This window comes from Zalophus californianus, chromosome 8, assembly GCF_009762305.2.
Source record: "Zalophus californianus isolate mZalCal1 chromosome 8, mZalCal1.pri.v2, whole genome shotgun sequence".
NCBI classification, from domain to species: domain Eukaryota; kingdom Metazoa; phylum Chordata; class Mammalia; order Carnivora; family Otariidae; genus Zalophus; species Zalophus californianus.
In genome coordinates, this window is record NC_045602.1 from 49,775,225 (window position 1) to 49,801,098 (window position 25,874).

At 44.7% G+C, this 25,874-nt stretch overlaps 1 protein-coding gene across 1 annotated transcript in view; it reads right to left on the reverse strand.

Moving 5' to 3' along the window:
* Window positions 1-25,874, reverse strand: part of TET3 (tet methylcytosine dioxygenase 3) — a 99,063-nt gene that overhangs the window by 16,926 nt on the left and 56,263 nt on the right. Inside the window, 3 exon segments of the mRNA XM_027622535.2 lie at window positions 757-965; window positions 6,204-6,297; window positions 12,549-12,639. Coding sequence (XP_027478336.2) covers window positions 757-965; window positions 6,204-6,297; window positions 12,549-12,639 — 394 coding nt within the window.

The window sequence follows — 25,874 nt, forward strand, 5'->3', positions numbered from 1 at the left end:
GGAGTTCAGAAATACTGATAAATGCTCAGGGAAGGAAGCTAGACCCAAAGGGCTACGCTCGGTCTGGTTCCGTTTATAGAACATTCTTGGAATGGCAAACCTATGGGGACATGAAGCACGATTGGTGGTTGCCAAGGGCAGAAGGAAGGACTTGCTTCTAAAGGGGTGCGGGGGAATTGGGGGGAACGATGGACCCGTTCTATATCTTAATGGTGGTGGTGGTGGTGGTGGCTACAGGACTGTAAACATTTGTCCCTCTTCAAACCTGTACACCTGAAACTATTACACTGTGTGTTAACTGGAATTTAAATAAAAGCTTAAAAAAAAACCAAACTCTTCAAACCGTATACCTAAAAGGATGAATTTTTACTTTTTTTTCTTTAGTAAAAATACCTTAATTTAAAAAATGGGAAGAGACCCTAGAAGGGCAGGTTTCATGACTACCACTGACACCTTACACTTGCGGGACACTCACATACTTTTTCACAGTTGCTCCATCATTAGAGCCCCAGAGCCCATGTGAGGTTCAACAGCGAAGCCGAGCCAAGGCAAGAGACCCTCTCCCGCCAGCACCAGAAGAACCCAGGTCAGGATCGTGGGGCAGCTGCTTTCATCACAGTCCTGACTGCGGGACAGACAGGCCCCAGTTGAGGGGGGGCAAAGTCCCCTGCATCTGCTGCCCAAGGCCCTGCTGATGGCCACCTGGCCCAGCCACCCCCACCCTTGCATGCAGGGACCACCTCCCCCCCCACGTACTCATCGTTGAGGCCACATCTCCGGCTGGTGGGGTTCCCGTACTTCCGGAGGGTGTCGGTGAGCTCTTGGTAGAGGGTGTCTCCGAGGCTGCGGGGGATGCCTTCCCAGGCCAGGATAAGGATGACAATCACCGCGTTCTGGCAGTGGTGGCCCGCCCGGTGCCGCACCAGGCACAGCAGCTTCTCCTCCAGCGTGTGCCTGCGGATCACCTGCAGGGACGCGGGGCAGGGTGGGCGCTGTTCACTGTCGGAGCCTGGCCCCCACGCTCCTCTGCCTGGGACGCCACACCCCCCTCACCTCTGCCGGCCAGACCAGGGGGCGCAGGTCTTTAGGGCAGTGTCGACAGCAATCATACAGAGACCATTATCATTAGGGAATAATGAACACAAATGTTATTTTTTTAAGAGCAAAATAAAAAACAATTACTACAAAATCTAAGTTATTGATGGGCTGCATGGGCTTAGCACTAAATACAGAGAGAGAAAATTGTGAGCCAAAATATATTGAGATTTTTTTTTATATATAGTCCTAAAATATTTGCCGAGAAAATGCTGCTTATCTGTATGATTTTAGTTACAAAGCAAGGGGCTTTGGTGCTGTGGAAGTTTTTGGCAGTTTCTCGAAACATGTCATTACCATATGACCAGGCAGTGCCACTCCCAGGAATACACCCAAGGGGACTGAGAGCAGGGCCCGGGACATGGGTTTGTACATTTGTGTTCAGGGTATCATTATTCACAGCAGCCAAACAGTGGAAACAACCCAAGTGTCCATCAACAGATACGGATCAACAAAATGTGGCCTCTCCATACAACGGAGCAGTCGTCAACCTTAAAAAGGAAGGAACATCGGACACATGCGGCAACGTGGATGAACCCGGAGAACATCATGTTAAGTGAAATAAGCCAGACACTAAAGAACAGATACCGTATAAGATCCCGCTTACAAAGAGTGCCTGGAACAGTCAGATTCACAGAGACAGCAGGTGGGAGGGTGGCTGTCAGGGGCTTGGGGGCAGAGAACAGGGTACAGAGTTTCTGGGTTCTAAAAGTTTTGAAAATATAGAGTGTGCTAATGGCTGCATAAGGAGGTCACATTCTGAGGAGGAATTTGAACATTTACCATAGAGAGACTGTTTTAAAGCTGGAAGAGTCTGAGGTACCTGTCATTAAGTTTTCACTCCCCACACCCCTCCACACCACACCCCACACCCCACCCCACCCACCTTACTTCACAGCAAGATAAGGTCAGTTAAAAAAGAAAAAAAAGCAAGTTGCACTTCCCGCACATCTGAGTCTCACGCGTGCTAATCCACCCTCCCCGCCGGACTATGAAAGGCATTAGGTGGAAGGGGACGAGCGGGAGGGCCCCACTGCTCTGTGGAGCTCTGCTCACCGCCTTGGGATTGTCCCCTGCAAGGCGGAACTTGCGCGGCGTCTTGCTGCGAGCGTATTTGCAGAGATGTGTTTTGTTTAGTATGATGGCTGCATAAGAATGTGAATGTAGTTGATACCATTGTGCACTTAAAAATGGTTAAAATGGCCAATTTTAGGTTATGTATAATTCAACACAATTTTTAAAAATTAGTAGCATACCCCAAACCAGTGAGCTGTATACTTTGAATGCATGAATTGTATGGTATGTGAATTGTTATCTCAATAAAGCTCTTAAAGAACACAAAAAGCAAGGGCCTGGGGCTCCGTGCTGCACGGCTCCTCCGCCAGGCTCTCCCCCCACCCCACTCTCACTCACTCCCAGAACTCTGACCTGGCTCCCACAAGGATATGGCACGGCTAAGGGCCTGGGAGCTGGGGGACGAGGTGGCTGATCTCCCCTAAGAGCCCCAACTAATTCTGGGAGCTGATGAGGGCCTATGAAGAGGCAAGGAGGAGGGCAGACTGGGAAGGGCTCTGAGTGACGAGGACTCAAGGTGGGGGTTCCACAAAGGAGTCTACACAGGGGGCTTTCCTAAGTAGCTTCCTGCTCTAGAAGGGGAGCAGATGGTTGGGGGCAGGGGAGAGTGACAAGGAGACCACTAACAAACATGACACAAGCAAAAGTGGATAAAGTGCTGAACTAGGGCAGTGGGGAATGACACGGGAAAGGCATTCAGACACACTGAGGAGAAAGGTGGCTTTGGGACCATCTGACTCTAGGGGCTGAGGAAGAGGAGAAAGTCTTAAATGGATTTCCACTTTTGTGGCAGGGGAGAGTGGGTAGGTTGTGGGTTGTTTCGTGGCGAGTTCACTGGGAATGTGCCGGGGCTGAGAGTGGCCAGTTCTCGTAGACCCCAGTAGCCTGGGTCTGGGGGTCAGGAGATGCCTGGGCTGCAGACACACTCGGTCCTGAGTATGTCAGTGCAGGGAGACGTCCAAAGAGGCAGCCACCCAGGCAGGATAAATAAGGAGAGTGGGCCCGCCGGACAGCTGGGGAGCAGTGTGGACCACGGCCACGTGAAAAACACACTTGCCCCTTCAAAAGAAATAAGCCAGGCCTTCTCTCCATCAGCCACTGCCTGGGGAGAATTTCAGCCTTGTACAACCACTTCTCCCAATTTTAACAAGAAAACAGAGATCCAGACTTTACATGCAATCTCTCCCTTTAAAGAGGTGAGCATCTAATTCAATGTTTTAAAACATGGTAAAACATACAGGACATAAAATTGACCTCGGTGGCCGTCGTTCCGTGTAAAGTTCAGTGGCTAAGTATGCAGCTGCCACCAGAAGTCTGTCTGCCTCCACGACGTCCTCTCATCTCAAACAGAAGCTCTGTACCCATGTAACACTCTCTCCCCTCTCTCCTGCCCTGGCCCGTGGTAACAACCACTCTACTCGCTGACACTCTGAGGACTGTGACTATGCGCAGAACCTCATACACGTGGAATCACGTGGGACTTGTCCTTTTGGGACTGGCTTAGTTCACTTAGTGTAACAGCCTCGAGGTTCATCCATGTTGCAGCAGATGTCGGAATTTCCTTCAAAATTTTAAGGGGCACCCTGCCTACTAAACAAAACACACCTCTGGTCCACGAGTTCCTACTTTGAGCCAACCCAGGGAAGCATCGGTTACATCCTTATTTTTTGATTTTTTTTTATTTTTTTTTTTGGGAAAAGTAACCTATGACCACGTCACTAAGTCATGCCGTGAGAGGACTCGCTGCCTGACTGCCCGGCCTCCGCAGACTGAGCCGACCATACCGTGAGCAGCTGTGCATGGCCCAGGTACTGGTAAGATAGCAGTCCCTAGGGGCACCTGGTGGCTCAGTCTACCTTCGGCTCAGGTCATGGCCCGGGGTCCTGGGATCAAGCCCCACATTGGGCTCCCTGCTCTGTGGAGAGTCTGCTTCTCCCTCTGCCTGCCGCTCCCCCTGCATGTGTGTGCGTGCACTCTCTCTCTTTCTCTGACAAATAAATAAATAAAACTCTTAAACACACACACACACACACACACGACAGCAGTCCTGTCACCGGAGTTTCTGAGGCACCACTGTCAATGTCTGCTCAGTGCGCAGGGCAGGCCACTGGCTCATGGCGCCCACGTGTGATGTGTTCAGAGCACACACTTTACCAGTCCAAGTGGACATCGAGGCCACATCCTTCCGGTTTCCCGAGTGGCAAACACATAAACGCGACAAGCACAAGCAGACAGCTCTCTGTGGCCACACCCCCACGGGCCTATGGCTACACTCAAAAAAACCATTAGAAAACCAACTAAAGTGGACCGCTCCCTACCCGTGCTATGAAGGAAGCCAGCAGGACTGAACGCACAAAATGCAAATGTGAAAGGCCCACAGAAGGGCAGGAGGACACCCAACACCTGAGCATGGCAACACCAATGGCTCATAAGCCACCACAGAACCACAGACCGCCCACTCAGATTCTGTGCAGGAACTCCCTGGTCACTGTACCCAACAGAAGCCCAAACCTGTCTTCCTGCAGCTCCCACTCTTGGTACTTAGTTTTGAGCCCTGAGTTTCCCCACGAGGTCTGTTCCACCGTGCCCTCAATGGGCCTTTGAATACCTGCCTTCTGCCCCCAGTCATCAGTACAGGCTGGCCCAAGCAGCATCTCCGTGGGTCATGGTTCAACCGAAAGCCCACTTTTGCTGTCCGTGGTGTTTGCTTCTGGCATGTCTCCATTTATACTGAGCCTTAGGAATGAGACCTGGGTCACTCCCTTAACTCCCACGCTTGGTGACTTCCATACCCTGTACAGGCCACCTTAACACTGACAGTTACCAGTAGGCTCCCTGGGTCATCCCACTGCTTTCTTAGATCCTTCCCTCAACACGCATTTACTAGGTACCCATGGTGAGCCTCAACTCTGTCCCCAAGATCCTGGCCAGTCACGTCCCGAATTTGTCAGGCATACTACTTGTAGATGAACGTACTGGTTAGGGGTTCTGGCGGTAAACAAAGACATGAACCTGGTTGGGAAGGAAACCCCAGGCTCTAGACATAAGACCAGAGGGGCCAGTGGGCAGGGAGAACCACGGGAAGCATCCTCCACCACAGGCAGCTAGATGCTGCCACTTGCCCGTAGCCATGCTGCCACCAAGAACAATCTGCCCTTCTTTGCATTTATGGGTCGCCTCTCCGTGGCGGGGGAGGGGGCAGGGAAAGGGGACACCTATCCCTTCACCAACTTCCAGGGAGGTAGAACTCTGTAGATGACCTCTACCACCAAAACAGATAGGGTATTTGGTGGCTGTCTAGGCAAACCAGAGAAGTCCACTGCACTAAGGGAGATGGCTAGAAAAGAACACCACACAACTCAGCACTACCCCTCTTCAAAATTTTAAGGGGCACCTTGCACGGTGCCAAGCTCACAGCTACCTGATGACCCCATGGCTGCTCTCGAGAACGGATTCTGCAGTGATGCTAAAGATCTCCTGGAGGACTAGAAAGGCAAGGTCAGAAAACTGTGTGTGTGTGTGTGTGTTGGAGGGGGGAGTGGGGGTCTCTGTCACTGCCGTTCCCCCTGCTGAGACACTCCGGCTGCCTCACAGGCAACAGCAGCTCAGAAGTCACGCAGATGCATGACTGTCTCCGACCCTGCCTGGAGGCCTAGTTCTTCTGGACAGGAGATGGAAATGCCAGTAGCACGTGCAGGGGCAGAGGAGTTAAATGGTCCACAGTGGGGCCCAGACTTGAGCGAGAGGACATCTCTGTGCCTTCCCTCAACCACGTCTCTGAACCACGGGGAGAGTATGAACTAAGCATATGGACTAGAGCATTTCTGAGGCCAGCCCAGGATTCCAGGGGCCGGCGTTTAAACAAAACGAGGACAGATAGCTCAGGCTGGGGGAAAATGACCTTGATCGAGCACAGGTGCCAGCTCCAAGGTTCCCCTGGACAGGAAGTGTGTCTGCTTGCTCTACACACCCCTGGCCTGGCCTGTGGTGAGGGCAACGAGGCACAGCCCTAGCCACAGGGGCTCGACACTCACCCACTTGGCGATGGGACAGCCGCGCGAGCTCTTGCCCTCCTTCCCAGTGTAGATGACCTTCTCGATCCGGATGGCTTTCCCCTTCTCTCCGTACCTGGAGACGGAGACAGAAGCCACCATCAGCACAGTGGAGCCCCAGAGGAGAGCAGCTTATGGTAAGAAGGCAAGCCTCAGTGTGCTTCAGCGTGGGTTTTGTTACCATGGGGTCGACAGAGAAGGAGAAGAGTTTAAATGTTTTGTTCTGTGCTGAGAGCCTCTGGAGACACAGTCACCACTTACGGGTTCCCAGGGCCTCTGGTCCATCTGGCCCAGCTCTGGCCCAGGGCAGAGGGGGCCGTCAAGCACAACGTCCCTGAGGATTACCTCCGAGCCTCCAGGAGGGTGCTCAAGCCAGTGGCTAAACATGGGCCTTTGTACCCAGCCCTGTTAGTTGAGTCACTCTGAGAGTTGGTGATTTGTAAATTCAATAGGCAGAAGAAGGTAAACGGGGAAAGCCTTGTTTTCTTTCCAGAATCCCCAGCGGACATCTGAGCATGAGGAGGACAGACAGCTGAGGCCGGGGGAAGGGAGCCTACCAAGCCCCAGCTGTGGCCGCGCCACGGCCCCAGGCAGCATGCACATCCTGCACACACGCTTGCCCCGGTCTGCGCACGTGCACACGCACGCAGGGATCCCGAGGCCATCTCCTCCAGAGGTGAGGAAACCACGGCCCCGGAGCAGGCGGCCCAGCCCAAGGCCACACAACTCCACTGCCACGGGCAACGGCAACTGCAGTGCCGACCGGCCACTTTCTGCCTACAGGACTGTAGCCACGTGACTGAACTTCTCTAGGCCTCCGTTTCCTAACCTGTAAAATGGAGGTCCCACTTCTTAGACTTGGAAAGAGAACAAAAAAGATTGTCCCCAGGGGGTGCACAGTTTCAGGTGCTTTGAAGTTCTTGGCACGAGGGATGGGCTCACTGAATATTAATTCTCAACAATGTAAGCAGCCATCTGACCGAACCGTCTTATTTGTAATAGCTTTTTAGTTTCGGGCACGAAGTCCTATCATCTGCAAGCAGGGTCCGTTGTCACCTCCTCCTGTCCACTGCTCACGCCCCGTTTCAGGCTCCTGTCTCTCTGTACCAGCCAGGGCTCCGGAAGTGCTAACAGGCACCTTTCCTTATTTCTTGTCTCCACTAACATGCTGCCGACTCTTCATTACTAAGCGTGAAGCCGTAACTTTCCTGACTTCAGGAAAGAGACAGAGACTGCCTTACTTTGAGAAGGTGTTAACTAAGGGTCTCCTGTTCTAAGGATTTTTAACCAAGAATTATTACTTTTATCAAAAGCACTTCTAGCATCAAAGGACATAGATGCCTGAATGGTTTTTTTTCCCCTTTCATCAACTGATACGGTGTGCTATTTTAACAGACTGTCTAAATCAAACTATCCTTGTATTTCTGTAATGAATCCGAGTTGGCCATGGCCTATTATTTTTAATATACTATTAAATAGAGAGCAATGTTATACCTGCTCCAGTTTACATATTCTCTACACATGCGCACACACAGTTACACATACAGGTATCCCTCACTTTTCAGAAGTTCATGTTATACCACTTTGCTCTTACAGAACACCTACATCTGCCCCTAGTTTTTGGTAACTGGAAGAAATCCAAAGAGAATTTCTGCTTTTACGAAGAAAGGCAAAAAGCGAAAATCGCGTTCAGCGTTTGTTTCGCAATGAGCCTTCATGGAGGCAATGCGAGGCCTGAGCACTGGGGCAAGAGTGGCCCCACTGAGCTCCTTCCCCAGGAAATCCACTCAACATCCCAGTACCCAGTTGCCAGAGCTCTGAACTATGTCTGTGAGCATCTGTGCTTTGTCTTGATTTATTCTGTGCATCCATTAGCCAGATGTGTCTTAAGGTATCAGAGAAGACTAAGAGAGGTTATTTTGGGGGGTCCAGGAATGCCCAAACATTTTTCCATGTAAGTTAAAAGTAACTGCTTCTTCACTTTGCTGCCATTTTTGGTTTAGGAAAGTTTTCCAAGGGATGCTCTACTTCTGGATAGTGGGGGAGACCTGTATTCTTTATGTCATCTTGCTCCGCTTCCAGGATTCTCTACACCTCTGAAATAACTGTACAAATACACCAAGACTTAGGAACAAGATAGTCATTGTTGCATCAACTTAAAAATTAGAAAAACTTGAATACCCAGTATAGGACTGGCTAAATAAAATATAATAAATTTCCATATAATGGAAAACCATGTAGCCATCAAAAAGGATTTGATATAATTATATGCACTAACATGGAAGAAATTAAGCGATGGGGGGAAGCAGCTGCAAACAGTAATCCCATTTGGTTTAAAATTTATATACATATGTGTAGCTATAAATGCTTAGAAAAAACTGAAGGGTAAGCATGTTTCTTGTGGATAATTGCTGGAGAGCTTTATTCATTCTTAGCTTTTTAAAGAAAGACTTTTATAGACAGGTTCTATTTTTGTAATTGGGAAAGAAAACAAATTATTTTTTAAAATACTGATGTACAGTTTCTTTGAGCTCATGGAGATCTTGAGTGAAACAGAGAAAGGGTTTCTGAGAATTAGCACATGAAAATTCTATGGCTATGTGAGTCCCTTATAGAACGTGTCTGGGGACAGGACTCTGGGGAGTTGACATGGTATGGCCTGGCTCCAGAGGAAAAGACCAGATAGTGCCGCTTTTGTTCAGTTCCTGGAAAACTTTGAATTTCACAAACATTTATCAGGAAGTCACCCCCAAGTGCAAAGCCTGGGTAACTTGATGTATCCTGGGGTCGCTGTGGGAAGAACAGCCCGAGGTGTCCATGCTGCTCTCACCGAAACAGACGGGATATCGTGTTCCCCACAGGAGGGTGAGCTGAGGACACTGACGCAAGCTTTCTGACCAGTACCTTCCCCACCATCCCACCCGTGTGAGAAACACTTCCTGCACTGAACTGAATATTCAAGAGCAAATAAAAGGGCCAAGCACTGTCTGAACAGCTAGACTTTTTTTTTTTTTTTTTTTTTTTAATCAGAACTATGTCTGTGCTTAAAGACAACCAATCAACACTGGATTTGGCTCTTTTCTTCTTAAATGTCTCACTCGCTGGCCTATCCTTAAGATGATACTCTAGAACGTCTAGATGATGTTCATCACCATAGACAGATGATCTCCTAGACCCTAAGCAAAGTCTGAAGGGATAGGCTGAAACCTTATTCTGAGGGATAACTTGATCATCTTAGCAAGTGGTTCTCAAAGAGTGGTGCTGAGACCAGCATCACCTGGGAACTCGGGAGGGAATGCAGACTCTCAGGTCCCATCCCAGACCTGCTGGGTCAGGAACCCTGGGGTGGGGCCAGGGATCTGAGCTTTCACGCATCCTCTGGGAGACTATGAAGCATGCTCAAGTTTGAGAACCAGTGATCTAAGGTGGGACTTCTTTGGGGTTACCTTTATCACACAATAATGAGACTAGTTCTCCTAAACTCAGAGGCTTTGCCAGCAAGTCCTGGTTCTCTGTTTTTCAAATAAACATTGAGTGAACTCCTAGACTACACAGAATCCCCTTCCAGTTGGAGGACACGGGGCTCTGCAGCACACCCTTCTCAGATATGAGTTTGAACAACTGCCTACAATTACCTATGTCAATGGGGACCTGGGTTCCCCACATGTGGAACCCATAAATAAATTGGGAGAATATTTTAGGATTTGCTTTTGACCTCCCCCTCCTTTTTCCAAATCTTTACCAGAGAAGCTAAAAGCACCAACGTCTCCTTGATTTCAGTTCGCTTCCCCTTCCTGACTTTGGCCAACTTCTGGTGGTAGAGTGGTCCTGCAGAGAGAGGGTCAGGGGAGAGGTCTAGGGAAAGAGACAGCCTGGACCATTCACAAACTAGACCCCCAGCCTGGTGGTGTTCACTGATCATTCATTCCTCTCCTTGTTCCACAAGAAAACTTTTTTAAAAAGAGGTCTATAAGATAAAAATAACAGGTGATGAAATCAGAGTAAAGGGGGAAAAGATGGACATAACGTTGGTATGTAAAATGCAAGCAGTAGGGTCTTGTGTGTATTCTGAGAGATGGGCCTAGAAAATTTCACTGTATCCAGGAAACTAATGAAGGAAATCCAGGAAACTAATGAAGACTCCTTTGGGTCATATCAAAAGGACTCAGAAGTGAACCTGAGGTTCCCATGGGCCAAAGATGAGAAATTACATTCCTCCTAATAGGGGTACACAAATCTGACCCTAAGCTTACCAGCAGCTAACGAAGATGGAAACGCAATCTGTTACATAATTTACAAGGTCCTTAAGATAAAAATAAACCAGCTGCTGAGGAAAAACACAAGTATTCCTGGTCTTGACAGGAATTCCTCCCTTGGATCAGTTTCTGAAGAATCTACAGTTGGCTGTTATTTTTAAAGCAATGAGGGGAAAAAAAAAGGACAAATCTCAACTTTATCACTATCTCCTAATCCTTGTTTCAAAACATACTCTTCTATAACTAAAAGTTATTTAGAGGGCTGTCTAGAAATTTTGTCAAATTGTTACCAAGAAACAAACACAAACAAAAACTGTCCCAGATCAACGTGCACATTGGACTCCCCTGTAGCCCTCAACCTGCAAACAATAATGTCAAGATTTCCTACAAGAAAAAAAAAAAATCACTGGCCAAAATGCTGGCTGCCCCAACCTTGGCGCTGCAACGCATATGTGTGTTGGCACATGCGGGCAGTGCATGTACAAAAACACACCCTGTCTTAAACGTTTCGTTCTCAAGGACTCGAAGGTACCCTTTCCATCAGGCTCAAATGTGCAGATCGGGTCTTTGATCAAATGCTTTTCTGATGGGCTACTTTGAATATAAATGTTTCCAGATGGTACAGGACAATTAAGAGTCATTACAGGAGATCACAGTCCTCCATCCATCTTAGCATTTATTTATTCAGGGATGCCATTACAGTTTTTCAGTTCAAAATTACGTTCCCTGCTACATTAATGACAGGATTCTTTTGGCTCCCCTGATCAGACAAAATATGGTTCCCAAATCTGTGGGAACTCTGAGCCACTCGGTCTTCCACACATCTCTATGTATATGTACAGGCAAACATATTTGTCTACATAATCTTTGCCTTTACTATTAAAATACTCATGCTTGTTATAAAATTTCCACCAGTACATATGTGTTTGAGATAGACCCCCTGATGTGGTCCTTCCCTGTAAGCATTAAGTGCTTTCCAGACACCGACTCAGCTTCTCTTCATTACTCTCCTACAACATATGTGTACTTCTATCATCTCCATTTTGCAGATACGAAAACTGAGTCACAAAGAAGTAGAGCAACTTACACAAGGACTCAGCAGGGAGGGGCAGGGCCAGGATTAGACCTTGAAGTCTAGCTCCAGTGTCCACATGCTCTCAATCACCAAGCTATTTTACCCTTCTGTACACTGGAACTCATGGCATTTAATATCTGCTGTGGACACATATGTAGATTTTAAAGTCTCCATACAAACTGCTTAAAAAAACAAAACAGGGCCGTTAAGGAAAAACCCTGTAGTCTTGAGTTTGAATTCTAAGTGTCAATGTAACCTCCGATGTATTTGATCACTAATCAATAACCAAAAATAAAAACCCGACCCATACATCTTAGCTCTTTCTACTGAAATGGCCTAGAAGCCACGGGCACAACTAGTACCAGAATTTTTCTAAATACTTCTTCCCCCAATAGAAGGGACCTGGACTTCTTGGGTAAATGCAGAATGCGCGCCCCGAGCATAATGCCGTACGAGGAATCGAGAAAGCTATCAAAGACTCCTGGGACAGCGTCAGAACGACTCAGGACACAACCTGAACAGACACCCACTGGCCAACGAGGACATAGTCTATTCCTCCTAGCGGAGGCACAAAATACCACCTATGAAGTCATTTTGAAAAAAAGAAAGAAAAAAAATTGTCTGATTCCCATGACGTCTTTAGCTCTAGCTGCGAATTTATAGGCCATAGCGAGGGCAGAAGGACACAGTGAACAATACTGTAGAAAAGCCAGCAGCAAAATTCAGACCTCGGGAAACACTATGGGACATAGAGTCATTTCACCACATTTCATCAATAAAAAATAATTCAAGAGAGAGAGAAGAGCAGGGAAGGGGAAGACAGAGAGAGCAGACCTATGGAGAGAGAGAAACCCGTAGTCAACCTTCCACAGTCTGGGTATCATGACCTCCTTCCTGTACATCATCCGGTACGAGGCAATGACAATGAGAGGCGCTTCAAGGCCATGCTCTCTTAACAACTGCCCACCTCTGCTTGGACACCTGGGCGTCACTCACCGCTCCTCCATGAGCTCCCGGATAGAGGCTACCGTGGGGCCAGATCCCAGGTGAGTATAATACGGACCTTCATCTTTCTCCACTATTTGTTCTGCAGAAACACAGAGTAAACATTATTTGGAGGCATCGGTTCATCAACATCAATTTAGAAAGGCAAACCACCAATAGGAACATTAATGGGCACGTTACCAAACAGGAAATTCAAATGGCTAATAAACATGTGAAAATGTGTTCAACTCCTTCAGGAATCAGGAAATGCAAATTAAAATCACAGTGCAACACCATGGCACATTGGGCAGACTGGCAAAAACTGAAGAATCTGGTAAAATCAAGTGTTGTCAAGATTGCAGTAGAACCACTTTAGAATTCTGTTTACCACTGTACGCGTTCTAGACCGGGATAGGCAAACCACTCTACTCCTAGGGATATACACAAAAGAATAAAAAATAACGACTCACGCAGATACTTGTAGGCCAATTTCACAGCAGCATTATTCACAAGAACCAAAGGGTGAAAACAACACAAATGTCCATCAACAGATGGACAAAATGTGGGGTAGCCACACAATGGACTATTACCCAACCCTAAAAAGGAATGAGGTTCTGACACCTGCTACAATGTGGATGAGCCTGGAAAAAATGATACTGGGTGAAAGGAGCCAGACACAAAAGAACAACCACTACATGATTCCATTTAGATGAGATGCCTAGAACAGGCAAATTCCTAGAGATAAAAATTAAACTAGAAGGTACCAGGGCTAGCAGGAGCAGAGAAAGGGGACTTACTGGGTACTGCCCTTCCGCGGGGTGGGGATGGGGGGATGAAAACGTTTTGGAAATAGGTAGTGGGGATTGGTTGCATGATGTTGTGAGTGTAGTTAATCCCACTAAATTGTACATTTAAAAATGGTGAAAATGGCAAATGTTATGTTATATATATTTTACCGCAACTTAAACAAAACAAAAGGGAGGGAAGTACTGACATGCGGTACAATGCGGATGAACCTCAAAACCAGGATGCGTGAAAGGAGCCAGACACAAACCATCGCATACTGTGCGGTCCCACTCGCGGGAAATATCCAGAATGGTGAGAACGCAGAGTGACAGCTGCCCGAGGCTGGGTAACTGCTGAGCGAGTACGGGGTTTTGTTCTGGGGTGAAGAGCACGTTTTGGAACCGGACAGAGGTGGTGGTTGTGCACTGTAAATGTACTAAATGCCACCACTCAAGTGCTTACTTTCCAATGGTTAATTTCATGTTATAGGACGTTTGCTGCATTTTTTTTTTTTTTACAAAAGGAACAGATTATTGATGCACACAACCTGGATGAATTTTAAATGAATTTTTCTCAGGGAAAGAAAGGAGATCCAAATGACTATGTAATAGTATGTAATAGTAGCTCTGGAAAACAATTTTGACTGGCTACTATATAAGGCTGAAAACAAAAAGAACTTCACACGAATACTGTAGTGGAGCTTGTTTTATGTCTAAAGAAATGTGACAACTAAGTGCAGTGTGGTATCCTGCAATGGTCCTAGAACAGAAAAAGGACATTAGTGGAAACACTGATGAATTCCAAAGTCTGCAGTTCACAGTATTGTACCAACATTAATGTCTGATTTTTTTAAATGCACCATAACCATGTAAGATGTTTACATTAGGGGCAGCTTGATAAAGGGTATACAAAACTCTCTGTTCCAATTTTGCAACTCTTCTATAAATGTAAAATCATCTCAACATTAAAAGCTTTAAAAAAATAAAGAACTAGGCAGCAGGCCCTACTTTGCCAGTTCTGTCCTAGAAGAAATCTTTGTTACATGCATCAAAACACATGCTCAAAGATTTTCATAGTAACCTTGTTTTCAATGGTCAAAACTGGAAACCTATAACCCAGCAACAGTGGGATGGATATAGTGCAGCACAGTCGTATGATAGGATCTATCTAGCAGCGAGAACTGACAACTTTCCACAACACGGCTGAACACAACATCATAGTAAAGGAAAGAAGCATAGCAAAAAACAAATACAATAAGGTCACATTTAAGTAATATTAAAAAAAATAGGCTCCACTAAACTATACTGTTTAAAGACACATGCAGAGGTGGTAAAAATTACTAGGTTGAAATATGAAATTGCAGACATTTGATGGCTTTTTACCTACAAACAATGGTGATTTTGTATGGTCCAATCTTATGATAAAGAAAAACAAGAAAATCATTGTCACAAGTCAAGAGAGTGGTTGCCTCTGGGGGATGGAAGAGGAATGTGAATGCGACGGGTGCACAGGGGACTTCTGAAGAGCTGGAAATGGCCTATTTCTTGATCTACGTTGTGGTTACCCAGGCATTCATTTTATAAATTTTCATTGAGTTGTATGTGAATGTTTTGTGTACTTTCCCATATATATACACATATATATATACACACATATATATATGTCACAATTCTTTAAATGTAAAAACACTGTCATACCTCTTTTATGCAGAACATTATGCTCAGCTTTATGGGGGTGAATTCAAGATAGGATAATATCTGATTGCTGCCTTTTAAAAGTTTATGGTCTACCTGGGTAGATAAGATCCACACATAAGAAGATACCTAATGGCATTTCAAATCAATGGGGAAAGATTAATTTTTCAGTGCATGGTGTTGAGACAACGGGGGAAAAGTCTGATCCATACTTAATACTTTACCCCCAAATGTATTCCGAAGAGTTGGAAGATTTAAATACAGAAAAACTTAAACTATATAAGTTCTGAGAGAAAAAAAAGGGAGAGTTTCAAAAATCATAAAAAAGGGAAATCTTCTCTAAGTATAACATGAAATTCTAAAGTTCCCCCCACATACATACAAATCCTGACAAATTTAACTAAAAAAATATTTATAGTAATAACTATCAAAAGACAACATACTGGTGAGAAATATCTGGAATTCACGCCAGACAAGAGGCTAATTTCCTTAAAATATCAAGAGCTCCTATAGCTAAATAAGGTCAAATAATTCAAGAGAAAAATTTAAAAAGGATAAAAAGGACAATGCAAATGGCTCAAACATCTGTAAAGCTACAATAAGGTACCAGTTTTCCCTTTCAGAGGAGTCACCATCAATGTCCTGTGTTGGTGAGGGTATAGGAAAACAGGCAGAATGGAAAATAATTTAGCAATATGTTAAAATTACAAATGCACATGAGTCCATTTGACTCAGCAATTTCAAAGAATTTCAAATCTTCTAAGAATTCATTTCTGGAAATTTGGATATGTGAAAATGATATGTATATACAAGAATACTCACTGCATCATTTGTAATGGCAAAATATCAGAAACCTCAATGTCCATCACGATACATTACGTATTCTAAAGACACTATGGCACATCCATATAATGAAATGCTAAGCAGTATCGAAAGGAATTAGGCAGCTCCAGATTTACTGACAAAAAATGACCTCCAAGATACCTTAAGTGGGGGAACAAAAGCAAATTTCAATACTGCACGTATAATACACTGTAGTCCGTGTACACATGCAATCACACATATGTTAGTGTACATACGTCACACACACACACTACAGGCGAGGAAAACGGTGTTTGGGCCACTACCGACACTAAGAGTAAGTGTAAGAGCAAGTTTGTGAAAATGAGTTCAGTTGTGTTCCTGGCTTTAAAAACAAACAAGAAGGGGCACCTGTGTGGCTCAGTTGCTTAAGCATCCGGCTCTTGATTTTGGCTCAGGTCACGTCCTCAGGGTCGTGAGATCGAGCCCCGTGTTTGGCTCCACATGGGGTGTGGAACCTGCTTAAGATTCTCCCTCTCCCTCTCCCTCTCCCTCTCCCTCCGTAGCCCTCCCATTTCTCTCAAAATAAGATAAAATAAAATTAAAATAAAATAAAATAAATAAAATAAAATAAAATAAAATAAAACAAGAAAAGGTCTGCAGAGCTTTCAGGCCACTATGAAGCCGGGGAGGTCCCGGCCAGGCTGAGGATGTTGATCTCACTGAACTCCCAGCCCTCTGACATTTCCCTGAAGCCCCTCAATAAAAGGTTTGCAATGGTGTGTTGCAGTTCAGCCGATGAATTGACGGGGCGTGCCTGCCTCTTTTGGCTTCTGCTCCTGGAGGCTCTTCATCCCCCACTAATGTGCTGGGTCAGGCTCTTGCCTGAATTATGGGCATGATCTCACTGATCTCAACCCTCCTCGGTTATCCTACACAATTCCACCAGTTTATACACCCCCCCCAAAATCTGATCACCCCACTTCGCACTGATGACCCCACGTCAGACAAGAGAAAGAACCCAAATTCCGGAGCAGAGTCCACAAGGCCCCTGTGGAGCCAGCCCTGCACATGTCCCAGCCCCGCATGCGGCAGTGGCCAGCACAGCTCCTGTCACACAACTGGGCAAGCCCTCCGTGACTTCAAACGGGCTTCCTCACTGACAACAATGCTTTCCCTCACTTATCTCTTTGGAAAAGCTTCTCTCTTAAGGTCTAGTTTAAATGGCACCTCTTCTCTGAAACGCCAGTGCACTTCTCAGGTCCACTTTCCCTGTGGATCCCCAGAGCACCTTGCAGACAACAGAAACATCAAGGCATGGATCACAGCAGGCTTTTATTGTTAGCATGGCACAGCAGAAAGAACAAGGAGTTTGCAGAGCCCTGGGGAACTGCGATGAGTTACCTTCCCAGCCTCCAGGCCTCATGCCTTCCTGTGCAAACTACACACAGGGCTCCGTGCAGTCCTTGGCGCATCATACGAACTCAGTAGGCAGCTGCTGTCCAGGCTCTGCCAAACAAATTGTGTGACTGTGGCCAAGTTACACAACCCTTATGAGCCTTAAAAGCAGTTAAAATAATGTTCCTACCTTACAGAATTGTTGAGGATGAGATGAGATGTCACCTAGCACCGTTCTCAACCTATCAATGCTTAAATGTTTCATGAATGAATGAATATTTTCAACTGAAGGATTAAAAATGACTTGCTCCAAATATACACTATTTTGAACATAACACAGAGAGGATTGCAGAAAGAAGCATATGGAGTGGGGGTGGGAGGGAGGGGAGACCAGGGGAGGCTAGGGAAAGAAAATGTAAGAAAGTGGGTGTTGGAAGTAGTGGTCTGAAAGCTCTTTATAGGCGCTGGGAGACTACATGGTATATAGAAAATAGAATATAAGAAGATGCCAGAACTTCTGGGCTCTATTCCAGCTTCTACTGTCTGGAGAAAAGTCAAAGTAATGGATTGACTGCAGGATCTTCCACTGGAACTGGAACATAATGTAGCTTTTAGTGACTACCTTCTGCCCCCAATCAGAAAAAGCTCAAAACTTACCCAGTTAAAGGCAGAGAAAGGAGATTTTCAAAGAGAAGATGCAAACCAAATCTTGGCCACTCTACCCCAGCAGCTAGGAAAAAAGATACAGATCCAAAACCACGCCAGCCTCCACAATGGACGGTCAGGTTTCTTGGGGAAGTCCGCTAAAACGCAAAGGCAGACGGAGCTCCGAGAGCCAAACAAAAGCAAAGTCATTCTTTCCCTTTTGGCAGTTTACAAGGCAGCCCAAGGAGTCCTTCAGAAGCATTGTTTCCTTTAACTACATCCCTTTTCCTGATTCTACATCTATAAAAACATGTAAGATAGATAGATTTAAAATAAGAGAGATAGATCCCTTTCCTTGATTATATGTCTGTATCCGGGAGAGGATATTCTATGGAAAAAAATTAAACTTACAACCAAGTATGCTCAGTTATAAAACTAGTATACATTTACAAACTTAATTATTCTCATGTATGTTGATATATCCATAAGGTTATATGTCTCATATATATTTACATAGACATGAGAAAATACATCTCATTATATATATATATACACACATATACATATTTATATGTGTGTATACATACGTACATGTATATACACATGTGTGTATACATACATGTGTGTGTGTATCTTCTCTGTAGCAATGGGTTTGTACTTGGTTATGGTGCCAGGCAAGTGACAATACTTTGCAAGGCTGGGGTAAGGTAATGTTCTGTAGAATGCAGTACATACTCTGAATCAGTAAGCAATACATGCTTCTGTTTTTTCATAGTAAAATAAGGTTTATTAACCCTTTTTGGTGCTGTTTAAGGCTATTCATCTTAAATTCAATATGTGAGTTTACCCTATTTATATTTATTGCCATAACATATGTGTGGTCTTCTGTCATTTTAGGACATGTTTTCCATGCTGTGTCCTTGTTTTTTTCTTTCCTGTCTTTTGTTACAGGTTTTATATTTTCTTTTACTCCCCATCCCCCACCCCTGGTAATTTAGAAAAATCTATAGTATGTCTTTAGTAATGCTCATTGTACTTTTGCAGAGAAAGAAATTAGCACCCTTACAATTTCTCCCACCTCCTCCTTCACCTTGTCTCCTGCTTTTTGTGGGTATCCCGGTGAACATATTTTTTTCCTGTTATCAAAGAGGTATTTGATATAAAACAATCTCAAATATAAGTAAATAAATTACTCTTGTTTTAGAAAAACAATTATCACAGTTATTTAAATGCAGACTTCACATTTGAACACATTTAGTGTTCACTACCAGTCCCATCATATATATTACTTCCCCAATCCATTACTTATCTGATTCATGGCTAGAAAATTTGAGTTCTTATATATTTGGAAATGTTTCAGTGAAGCTTTTACATGTGAATGGCAACATAACTGGGTACAGAATTCTCAGGTCAAACTTCTAATACTCCAAGAACTGCAATACACATATCCAACAACAAAAAAATCATCCACCATAAATAAAGAACCCTTGCCAATCAGTAAGAAAAAGACAAACACACAGAGAAATGGGCAAATGGCTTGAATGGGCACTCTAGAGAAAAGTATGAACAGGTATGAAAAGGTGCTCAACCTCATCAGTCATGAGGGAAATGCAAATTAAAGCCATGATGAGATACACCTGCCACACCTACCACAACGGCAGGAAGACCGTTGATACTATTTGCTGGTGAGGATGTGGAGCACCGCTGGTAGGAGTTTAAGCTGTCACAACCACTTTGGAAAACGAATAGTAGCAACTTAAGCTGAAATGTAAATATGTAAATCTATACATCCATGTTCCAAGAGACATACAGAAGAATATCTTATATCAGCATGATTCATAATAACCCCCAAACTGGAAAATATCCAAATGATTATCAATGGTCAAATGGATAAACTGTGGTATATTCATAAAACAGAACACTATGTAGCAATGAGAACAAAGGAACTATAGGTACTGCTACACACGCACAGGTGAACCTCACAAACACAACACAGAACAAAAAGTCAGAATATAAAGGAACACATATATATTTATGATAGGATACATATGCAATTCAGGCAAACTGATCAGTGTGGTTAGAAGTTAGAAAAGTAGTTACGTTAGGACAGGGGTTGGCAAACCTTCTGTGTGAAGGGCCAGATGGCATTTGAGGCTTTGCAGGGCATGTAGTCTCTGTGGCAAGTACTCATCTTTGCTGATGTAGTGAAATGCAGCCACGAATAACACATAAACAAATGAGCATGGCTATGTTCCATTAAAACTTATGGACGATGAAATTTGGACTTCATCTAATTTCCATGAGTCATGAAATCTTATTCTTTTGATTTTCTGGGGGGACCATTTAAAAACATAAAGATTGTTTTTAGCTCACAGATGAGAGCCAGATTTGGTCTGCAGGCTACACTGTGCTTTAGCGAGTCAGGTGTAGGTGACCAGGCGTGGGGCTCCTGAGGGGCTGGAAAAGCTCTGTTTCTTGATTTAGACGTGCTTACAAAAGTATGTGCCCTTTGTAGAACTTACTGAGCTGTACACTTCAGGTATATATACCCTCCTATATGTCTTTCAGTTAAAAGAATGTTTTTTAAAAGTACTTTTTTAAGTTTAAAAAGAATGAGTACAGGGGTGCCTGGGTGGCTCAGTCTGTTAAGCGTCCACCTTCCGCTCAGGTCATGATCCCGGGGCCCAGGGATCGAGCCCCAGATCAGGCTCCTGGCTAGCAGGGAGCCTGCTTCTCCCTCTCCCTCTGCCTCTCCCCCTGCTCATGCTGTGTCTCAAATGAATAAAATCTTTAAAAAAATTTTTTTTATAAAAAAAATGAGTACGTGTGACTTAATTTTTCAGTTAATATATTTGTAGATGATTCTTCATCCTTGAAATTCAGTAAGTTGGTTGGGATCATGATTTGTCCATTTTTATTCACTTTCTTTCATTTCAGAAAAGTTTTCTATCCTTTGACTCTTGCCTTTGCTCAGTTTGTTCCAGGCTCTTCCCCAGTGAATGTTGCCAGCATTCCTGACGGTGAATCTGCATCCAGGACCCCTCCTCCCGCCTCTCTTCTGGTCCCCTTATCTCCCCACTCTGGCTAGGACCATTTCTGTTTTCTTTTCCTGTTTTGCAGTGACCTCCAAGTCCCTCTTCCTCACTGATTTGCTTTTCCTGTAATTCCGATGCCGCCTTTTCCAGCTTCTGGTGCAGCTGTGCGTGCTTTGTGCAATGGCATGCTTCTGGAATTTAATCTGTACCTCGTGTGGCTTTTTTGTAACTTTATTCTAGCACCTCATCTTTCATTTCCTGTTTTAAAGGGAACCTTTTTTCCCCCCACCTTCCTTGACGGCACATATCAGTTCTTCAAATTTTTGTTTTTTCTAATGTAAATTTTCATTCTAAATGTTAGACATCAATCCCTCTACTTTCCCCACAGAATCTGAAGGGGTTGCATGTTGGATTGTTTATTAATTAATCTTTCCACGGAAAAGTTTATCTCTAGGGTTTCTACCCTCTGGTACTACATTTTGGACTGGACAACCCTGTGTTGTAATGTCCTGTGTATCACTGGAAATTAAGCTGAAGAACTGGATGGTGGAGAGGTTTCAACTATTAGTTCAAAAGTTCAGCAGCCTGAAGGGGGATGGGAGGAATTGGGGCTGGCTGTGGACTGTTACAACTAGGAAATTTCATCTTCAGGCACTCTGTCCGGGCCAACACCTCTAAATACGGATGTATGTTTGTGTGTTGAGGGTTGGGTTATGCTCTGTCCTGATGCTAGGATTTTGGTTTATTTCCTCATATGGGAGTGAGCTGGTCACTCTGATAAGTTAACATCAAGTTAAAATAAAGCCCCACAGATTGCAGGATTTTTGTTTGGTGGTTCAGCAAATATTTCTCTGTGCACAATGGCCTTTGTCTGGTGCTGCTGGCCCTCGGCTACAAAGCTGGCTCCTAGGATATGGTTTCCAGGCCCTCAGGCCAACCGTCCTCAACCTCATCCCCATCAGAAACTGGAATAGGGAGGGAAAAGGGGCCTGTCTGCATTCCCCACTTTCCAGAGAGCATGCCTTCCAGAGGGATGGTCTCCAGCCTCTCTCTCCAAGCTTCAGTGTCCCTCTGAGAGTCCACTCTCCTTTCTTCCCACACTGCAATCTGCATACCCCATATCATCCTTTATTTTAATTCAACTGATCTTAAGCTAGTAGACAGCCCCTGGAATTCATGGTTTAAGAATGGGGCTATTTCCAAACTTCAGCAGATGAATTTTCTCTTCTGTTTGGTTGTTGTTCCCTTCACCAGGCTTCAGGAGAGGGTTCTTCTGCTACCTTGCTATTAAGTCACTGATTCTCCTGTTAGTCCCCAGTGGGGTGTGTCTTCCTCCTCTACAGAGGTAAAGTGACAGAGCAAGGGGATGGCTCAACTCTCCTTGAAGAAAAATCTGTTTTATTGTCTCGCTTTGAGCAGCTGGAGCAGACAGAAGTGATTTTTTCCCCCTAAAATACATGGTAGGAAGCTCTGGGGCAGAGCTCAGGAGAGAAAAATCCAATTTTTGAGAAAATGCTGGTTATGTGGCTCTAGGTGCTTTTCTTCGCCCTGTGCACTTAATTTTATGCTCATTAAGATAGAAAAATATGCTCTGTTCTACTTCTGCACTAGGCTAGGGAAAGAATGAAATGTATCCTTCCTGCTATCAGCAAGAGATAACTAAACACAAGAAACTACTCATGACTGCCTAACGGCAAGAAGGATCCTTAATTTCTAAGTGAACCTCCCATCTCCCCCCCCACCCCTCTCTACACAGAGACTAAGGCACCCACACTTTCCCAGTGGGAAATATGATGGCCAGCGGAAGACATGCGAGCACAAGCTGAGGCATTTCTCCTCGTTATGACATTGATAGAGACGACTGATAACTGGGATAATTAATGCAGAGGTGTCAAGATCACACTAAGGTTTTATGTACCAGTATCTTCTTTTTCCAAACAATCCTATATAAATGCCTCAGTTTCCTGGTATCATTTCAGTGGACTTCAAGCTGAACAGCTTAAGCTTATATAACTAATTAGACTCTACTTCCATGACAGTCAATCACCAACTGCTAGCTCGTTGCCTCCTGGCAGTCACAAATCCACACAGTGGGTAGGTAGATGATTGGGCCCTACCCTGGATTAGGTGTGCTAGATGAGTTTTTTTTTTAAACTAAAATCACAGGTCAGCTGCCTCTGAGTCCATGGGCAGCATGCCAGGCCTGCTGGTAGTAGACACAAATACCTTTATAACATAGGCACACTCACTGAGGACAAAGATTAAAGGGAAGGAGATCATGCCTAAACTCATCTGACATCATTGTAGAGTTGGAGGCAGAATAAGGTTGACCAGCTAGCCAAAAAAATATGAAGCACACTTACCAGAGTGCTTAGAACCAGTCTAAATGTTTTAGAAATACAACATTCAGTCCCTGGGGTTTAATCAACAAGACTAGTGCACATATAGTAACAAATCGTATGAGACAAAGAAGAATCCAGCATTAAATCCTGACCCTTCTTCAGAACTGGGCTCTCAGTCTTCCCAACCTCCCAAACTCTCTGCTGGTTCTTTTAGCCTTGCCACATCTCTTCCACACCCCGCTTCGCAGTCTCCTGTTTGGGACCTTCTAAATGCTAGTATGCTCCCTTCTCGGGCCTCTTCTCGATCTACATGTTCAGCCTGGGGGAATGATCATAACTGAAACATCAACTACCATCATTTTGCTCTAGAACCTCCAACTAACAGACCCACCTGGATGCACACCTTCAGGTCCAACAGATATCTCAAAAGCTGGATGTCCAAACTTGCTCCCTTCCCAGGATTCCGAATCTAGGTGAAGGGCACTACTGTCTACCCGGTCACCCAACCTGGAACCTCAGGAGCCACCTGACATGCTTCTTCCTTTATTCCTACAGCCAACAGTTAGTTCCTTTTCCTAATCTTTCTCTTATCCATCCACTTCTCTCCTTCCTCCCACTCAATGTCATTCTCTGAGTTTAGGCACCCGCTATTTCTCGCCTGAACCACACCTGAGCTTGCAAACCGGCTTCTCTGCCTTCAGTATCGTCCCTGTCTCCCCTGAAGCTCCCCTCTCTGGCCACTCCCAATCTTTCATCCAATACACCAGTCCCACCAGAACTACTTGCATGTCTCCATGTTTTCGCACCTCTATGTCTTCATGTGGTTTTTCATGTATTTTTCATCTCCATAATCTTCATGTCATTTTGCCTGGAACACTCTATCTTCTTCCTGTTAATCCATTAAACTTCTCACCTCAAACATCACCTCCTCCAGGAACTTCTGATACCCTCCCCAGAGCCAGATTCCCCACCTTTATGCTGGTATCCAAATATTCCATTGTCTAAAAAAAATATTTAAAAGCACATGAAGTTCCTCTTCATCTCAAACTGAATGAGAGGCGGGGGTGGGGGGATACCTTCTCATAAAAACTACAGGAAACAGACTTTCCATGCTTGTAAACAGAGGTAAGTCTCTGTGTCCCCCATTCAGAATTGTGGTCCGGACTGAAGTTACCCAGTGGACACTGCTACCAGCCACATTTGCTGGACAACACTTCTGTCACCCAGACTGTCACCATGCTCCAGGCAAAAGGACATGTTTTTTTCTTATACTGGCCTCTGGCTACTTCTTTAAGGCAAATGATCAACCGGATAAAAATACATCATTTCTATGAAGGTGCCTCCTAAAATCCGTCTCATCTGCTTTTCCTACGGTTTAATGTCCACAGCTGCCTGTGGGATGCTCCTCACAGACAGGGGGACAAGACTCAAAAGTTAACACAAACCTGTTTCCTTGACTATAAAGGGATGAGCAGATGACCTCCAAGGACGCTTTCCCACTAAAATGTCATCTGAACTCATTCTCTGTCCTAAACTGGCTCACTTGTGAATCTCCCCATTTCTAGGAACAGATAAAATACGTAGAGGGCCTAGTCATAGCAGCTCACTGTCCTGTCTCTGACAATGGTACTACAAGACGGTTAAGGGGATCTTTAACGTGTGCCACAAAATATTAGAAATACATAAATACTCTCTTCCTCCAATAATCTAAAATAAAACTTCCACTTGTGTTAAGTTTTCCCAAACCTGTACATATCATATTACCTTTTGGAGAAAGGCATTTCCTTTCACGTCTTCTAAATTTATTTCTTTGAAGCTTCAAGAGGTGCCTTTAGTTCCAGGATTTCAAGATTTGGAGACTAAGTCCATATGAATGCCACCCATACCTTCAGAAACTCATAGTCTTTATACAAGAGAAAAACAGTGCTCTTGGTGTACAGGTTTTTGGTTCCTCAGTGAAGCATGTTGGCCAAAATTGCTGATTTGGCAAAAGTCACCATATTGAATATTAAGTTTCTTTTGCTATGCTATAAAACCTTCTTATGCTTTTATAAAGTTGTTTATTATTAGCGCATAATAGCATCTCCAAGTCTCACTGTCACTTCAATGGAAAATTCTTCCTTAAACTGACCTGCAATCTGCACCTCTCTACCTGCCACTGTTGAGAGGATGAGTTTCTGGAACATGAGATGGTTCCCATCTGACATTAATCCCAGAGTGAGCAGCCTTTACTCCTAACCCTTGTCCTGAGCCTGAGTTCACAGAGACAAATTCTGCCACACTGACTGATGGAAGCAACTGTCCAGAGGTGGGATCTCCAGATACTTCTGGAAAACAGGATGGCTCTCCCTAAAACAAACCCCAGCACCTCAAGAAGCTGTTTCCATGTGAATCCCTTCTTCCTTGGCCCTCTTCACTCTTAATACCACTGTTTTACTTAGGACTCCCTTCTCAACAATTTCAATCACAGTATGGTGTGCTGGTTAAGAGTCCAACTGCCTAGATTCAAATCTCACTTCTATGGTGTGCTAGATGTATGACCTGGGTAAACTACTGAATCTAGGTTTGCTCCCTTCATCATTAAGATGGAACTCCTGACAGTACTCCCCTCATGTAGATGTTATGAGGATTAAATGA